At 45.6% G+C, this 6,324-nt stretch overlaps 1 protein-coding gene across 1 annotated transcript; it reads right to left on the bottom strand.

The window, feature by feature from the left end:
• Positions 1 to 1,416: 1,416 nt before the first annotated feature.
• Positions 1,417 to 4,609, bottom strand: LOC125510963 (transcription factor UNE12-like). Its single transcript, XM_048676248.1, has 7 exons — positions 4,302 to 4,609; positions 4,108 to 4,203; positions 3,890 to 4,012; positions 3,207 to 3,272; positions 2,766 to 2,831; positions 2,607 to 2,681; positions 1,417 to 1,866 (listed from the first exon to the last, which is right to left on the bottom strand). Exons 1-7 carry the CDS (start codon positions 4,488 to 4,490, stop codon positions 1,636 to 1,638), a joined length of 846 nt encoding a protein of 281 aa, XP_048532205.1. The 5' UTR covers positions 4,491 to 4,609; the 3' UTR covers positions 1,417 to 1,635.
• Positions 4,610 to 6,324: the final 1,715 nt, after the last annotated feature.

Here is a 6,324-nt window from a genome sequence, read left to right as displayed (position 1 = left end):
TATGCTAAGGCAAGAACAACATTGAGCATCTGGTGCCGCGAAATGATATATAGCATATCTTACGACGAAGTAAGACAAAGCACGCGTCATGCCGAATATGAGACTGACTACCTGAAACACGAACAACATCTAGACTTGATGACCAGATGAATATATTGTATAGTCAGCAACTGTGTCGATGTTAACTCAACAGAAGTTCCATTCTTTCTTCAGTATACGACTGCAGAAAGACATGAACACAATATGGGTTCAGGAAGAGTCGGGACAAAGGACTGCGGTATATCATCACAGAGACAGTGTGATCAGGCCAATTGGACCACCAAAAGAACAAGGCAGAGAAGCTGTTTTCTGCAAGCAAATGGCAGCAGAACATACACCACTCCCACAGCTGTATGGAGGTAACAAACTAACAATCTTTGTTGAAACCGGTAATTTCAGCCAGGTAAAAGTAGAAGCCCCAGTCCCTCTTTGGCAGAATGGGTTAGTTCCAGCTAAGTTGTTGCGCCGAACAATCAAACTTTTTGAAAAACAAAGATCCTGGGTAAATTCCCTCCACGGGAAACCCGACAACCAGGTCTCTCTAAAAGATCTTTGCTACCAGCATGAAAAAGGCAAACCCGACTTTTCTCCAGCAAAGTGAGAAAGAAGCTTGGACAGGCATTGATAAAGTCTGTGCATGGTCATCTCAGAACCTATGAACTAGTAACAGCACACGAGCACGTATCAAGTCAGTGAGCTATTTACAGTGACATGCAATGATGCAAACAAACAAGTCACACAAAAATCATTCGATCGTCCAGGCTGTAGATTCCCACAACCAGTCCACAATGTCAAGAAAACCTTGCGGTTACGGCAGTGAACAGTACAGCACAGCTGTTGCACACGCATCAGTCGGCAAAGCAGATCTGGGGAAGTAGGCCATTACAGAAAATAGATGATGGCTTTTATGGACTGATCATTAATAGAAGAGAAAACTTTATATGGAAGTTCTTATCTATAGTGTGACTCGGTCGACGGAGATAGAAAATTGCTAGTGCATACAGATATCAGACCCACTAAACGCACGCTCAGCCTCAGTTTGACCGGAGCCTACATCTCCACTTTGGAGAAATGGTGATGAGAAGGAACATCACCATCGGACACCGCCTCCCGTTTCATCTCGTGTTCAAATTTTGTCAACCGTTTTGCGCGGGCTGCATACAAACGCATACATCAATCAATCCCTTTTTGATTAGCCCAAACACCCACTACCGGAAAAGCAGCCCCCACCACAAAGTGTATGGCTGGTGCACTACAGACCCGAAAAGAAACAAAATGAGAGCAGGCCAAGACTCTTTTGTAGCTCTCCCCATCACTCACACTCATAGGGGTATTGAAAGATGTAGGAGCATGATCAGGTTATTGCTTACCATATCCTTGAAAATTAAAAGCACCTTTGAACAAAAGATGGAAAAGGGGTAGTAGGTGACATCATATACCGTCGATACAACTTCGAGTGGAGAGGATCTTTTAGGTCTTTTCCTGCCTCCTTGTAGTTAGTGGATCAGAACCAGCAGTTTTTATCTTAACACTTTGATAACATGTTCATGCATGCCTACTAGCAGCCGCGGGGATGTTGCAGCTGCTGTTACTATACTAGGCAGTGTTGTTGGGTTCAGGCTTCACTGGCTGGCCGTCCTGTGAATGTTGTGTGTCATAGATAGCCATGGCAAGAGAGACTGGCATCATGCAGAGAGCCTTGGATTGGAGAAATTGCATTGCAGCACCGATGTCCTCGTCCATCAGCTTCGCAACCTGTTTTTCCGTGCCATCCGTTGACCACTTTTCCCATATCTGCTGTTTGCTCCCACCATCGCTTGCTTCCCCCTAACGAAATTAAAGCAGGATAAAAGTTCAACAACCGAAAGATATGGCAATTTAGAGATGGAAAGGGACTCCCAGACAGATTTATACTTCAAGTCAAGGCACAATTGATCAAGAAAGAATGATGCACACTATGTTATAACTATCATGGAGCAAATTCTGGGATGTGTCAGGTTCTCTAACGGGCCTCTGATAGCAATAAGTATAGATGATTTTTAACAAGAAGGACGAACAGAGTGTGACATAAAAAAAGTCGATAATTGAAATAAGGTGCTGAATGGATTCTGCCTTCAGCACCACTTCCCAGAAAGAAGAAAGCAAGAAGATTAAAATAAAAAAGATGTTGATAGCCAATTTCTAAAGGAGTAAAGGAAGGGGAATGGTTATTGCAGGGGAAACCTAAACTGTATATTGTACTTTTTATAGCAATGCTCAGTATAATAAACCAAGACAACAATGTACTTTGATTGGTATATTCATGGCACCACAGGTGATGCTTTCTCAATCGGCAGTATGGCCAGCAACTTCCACCATGGAAAAGAAAGAAAGGAAAAGAGAAGTAGGTGGAAGAAGCCAAGGAAAAACATTTCAAGAATTACGTGCAACATATGGAACCAAATAAAAGATCAATCAGTACTACGGTTTTACTATAAGCCTACCTTAATTGAAATGCAGTAAAAATAGAAGAAGGTAATAGCGCACAATGCTATATTTAGTCAATAGTCAGTTTTTGGCAAGTTTACCTTAACTGAAAGTGGAATGTCAGAAACCAGTTGTGCAACAGCACCAGCACCACCCAATCTGCTCATGCTTAACACCTAACATCAGGGAATCAAGGTTCCATCAGACTAAAACCACAATGGTTGTTGACAGTTCATATCCAATAGCATAGTGAACCTTACCTTTACTTGAAGCCTAAGGAACTTCACATAATCCAGGATCTCATCTAGCATAACTGCCCTATCTGTCTGCATGTAGTTCAAAAGGAGACTCAGAATTTCTTCTAGTTGTCATATTTGGATGTTACATATTAAATACTCTGTATGTGGCGATTGGGCATGTATTGTTCTTCAAAAAAAATTAGATGATTACCAGGGAACTCACTAGATTATCTCAAAAGGAAGGCATATACAAAGCTTACGGAGCGTGATAGAAAATAATATCTTTTTGGAGCTGAAAAGTTATTGGTCAAAATCAAGAAGCACAAAGATAATATAATATTTTCAGCACATCATGATCCCAGACCACTTGCTGAAATTCTGTGAAGCTCAATGGCAGGCATGTGAACTACAGAAGTCTTCACCCATATGATAACATCTACAAGTATAACTAAGAATGATTACCTTGTTCGTATTGGGGACCAATTCCTGTAGGGCCCTCATCCTTTCCGCTATCCTCTCTCTTCTTAGCTGCATTGGAACAAGTATGGTTCAGAATACTCCTGAATAAACACCTACCAGAATCGTAAAACAGGCTTAAAAAAATACAGAGTGGGAGAATACAGCCCGACGTACAAACACAGTCATGCAACTGCTAGAGATATGGCACATAATTAAGTTTAAAGGAGGCAGCCAACCTTAAAAACTAGAGTAGATAGTGCTGCATAATTGTATAACATTCACTGAGTAGCAGGATTGCAAGATGACATATGAGTAGTCAAAGGTAGCATGCAGACATCTAGCGTAGTACAACCACATGGCAATACGTGACTTAGCGAGCCTTAGAGAAAACGCCAAATGCGTCCGCCGAATGACTGCCCATCATTTGGCTAACGCCAAACCATTTTTAAAACCCGTGATGACTTGTGCAGCAAGTGAATTGATGCAATTGAATACAGGAACCTTGTCGCTTCGGTGTCAAGTTAGAGGTGATTGCTTGGTCGCAGACTGACACTGTGCAAGCATGACCCCAGGGCCCAGGCCTTTGATTTGGTAACAGCATGGGTGCACAGTAACGAGTAATGGCCTAGGCTAGGCAGAGTGCGTAACTTCAAAGGTTTGGTAACAGAAGGAATGAATTCCATTACCCTCTCTGCGATGCTGTGGGGATCGGTCGCCTGCCCGCGACGCGCCCGCACCTTCGGCCTCGGCGCCGGCGGCTGTGGCCCGCCGGCCGGCCCGCCCTGCTTCGGCTGCTGCGCGTGGAACATCTGAAACCCACGACAGGCCACCGGATGTGACGCAGTTAGCACAAATTCTGAAAATTCGAAGCTGAAACACGCACAATTTGTCTGCAGAGGCGCACCTGTGGGGGAGGGTGGCTGGGGCGGAGGTGCGGCGGCTGCAGGCCACCGCCGAACACCGGCGGGAAGAGGCCGGGGAGCTGCACGCCGTCCCGCTCCTGCAGAGGCAGGCGATAAGATAAGCCACGGCACGCGCGTTTCTGTTGAGCGCAAAAGGCAGAGGGAAAAGGGGGGGAAAGCGGAGGGGGGCGCTCACCGCGGCGTGGCCGGCGTCGTCACCGATGCCGCCCCTGCTGCCGGAGGCGTCCGAGGCGGCGTCGAGGCTGAGGGCGAGGGAGAAGGGCTGGTCGCCGGAGGGGCGGCCGGCGGCGGAGAGGGAGTTGGTGAGGGAGAAGAACTGGTCGAGGAAGTCGTCCTCCGGGCCCTGCGGCGGCTGGCCCGCCATGCCCGGCCGCCGGCGGGTGGGCCAAGCCGGTGCTCCCTCGCCGTCGGCTGCCGGTTCGGGGGCCGTGCGCTCGTCTCCTCGGCGAGCGCGAGCCTGTGAAGTGGTGGGGATCGACGAGTGTTCGCTCGCCTCCCTTTATTCACTCGGCCGAGTCCTCCTAGGCTCGTAGAGCAGGCTAGGCTATGGGCCTCCTGGGCCGACAGGTTGTGATTCGATATTCTGGGCCCAAAGTGGAAGCCCGCAGATCACGTACGTAGCGGGTGGAGAGAGCCCGGCCTGCTCTGGAGTGGTGCTCCTTTTCTCAAGCCTCCATTTTTTCTTCTTCTCTGAGACCATATACTACCATGCAAACAATGCAAGGTGTTTAGACTTTGGAAAATATATAGGAGCGGTGGCCGTGATTTGTCGAGACAAGCAGGGGCATTATCTTGGATCTTCTTCGATCGCCCTGCGAGGGATTTGTGATGTTCCATGCCTTCAAGCTTTGGCATGTAGAGAGGCGATGGCTTTGGCAAATGACTTGATGCTTACAAAGATTCTTATATCTTCAGATTGCAAAACTGTGGCGAATGACATTTGCAGCGACACCGGCGGTAAACATGGTGCCATCATTAAGGAAATCAAGGAGCGTGCAGGAGAGTTTGAAGTTTGTAACTTCATTTTTGAGAGTAGAAAGTAGGAATTTTGAAGCAGACATTTTAGCTAAGTTTTCCCATTCTTTGGCGTTGGGTAGACATGTTTGGCTGCTGCAGTCACATGATATTGTAAACATTCCTTTGGTCCTCAGTAATCAATAAATCAACGCATATTCCCCTAAAAGGAATGCAAGGTGTTTAGATGTACTGAAAAATGCAATATGTTTAGGGAAGTGCTTGTACAAGAAAAAGTGATTTTTTTAAAAGCACTTGTGTTTATTTTTATAGCAAAGGCCTGGTCAGCAATCTTCAATCTTCGAATCACTAAAAAAAGATGCCTAAATAAACGCATGTACTATGCAAATAATCAACAATGCTTTAGAAAAAAACAATTCATTTTCACAAGCACCATTCTAAACGTCTTGCGTTTTACATGGCCTCATGCTCTCTTTTTATCACCTTCATCGTTTTGAGTTTCTTAGCTTCAAATACTTCCATTTATAATTTTGAGGTTTGAATTTATTTTTTGGCCGAAAGAGCGTGGGGAGAAAATAGATGAACCTTAGAAGGAGTGTGTGGCTATGGTAGGAGGAAGAGGCGGCGGTGAGGCCTCGCCGAGGCCGCAACAACGGTGAGGAGGACGATGTGCAAGGAGGTGGCTGCGTGGAACCCTAACGCAGCGAGTCACCCACGCGGTGATGATACCAATAAAATTAGAATCATGGAGAATCACGGGCGTTTTACAGGGCTTCCTTCTAACAAATATCTTTGCCCCCCTGAATTTCAAGGGGTGCGGGCCCTTCCTCCCCTAATCCGCAATTCTATTGGTCCACCTCAACTAGTCCGTGAACTCCATATTAAATCACCCCGTTGATGTAGCATTACTCGTGATGATACGGGTCATGCGAAGTTTCTTTAACTTTAACTACTTCATCAATTTTATAATTTTAAGGGTTCATTTGTTCTTCGGTCGGAAGGAGGGCAGAAAATAGATTGAGAAGTTTACCACAATTGTGACTTACATAAAGTTAAAACCAACATCACAATTTAAATGGACAAATATGGGCCCTTTGCTGGTTAGTAAAGTCTAAGTTTGATATCATAAATCATAAAAAACCTATGATCTGTATAGTAACAAAACAATATGTCCCGTGGCAAAGGAGTTAGGATCCTGGCTTTTTTTTTTCAACGAACTAGGA

Source organism: Triticum urartu, chromosome 5 (genome assembly GCF_003073215.2).
Source record: "Triticum urartu cultivar G1812 chromosome 5, Tu2.1, whole genome shotgun sequence".
Classification (NCBI taxonomy): domain Eukaryota; kingdom Viridiplantae; phylum Streptophyta; class Magnoliopsida; order Poales; family Poaceae; genus Triticum; species Triticum urartu.
This window is presented reverse-complemented; position numbering and strand designations above follow the sequence as displayed.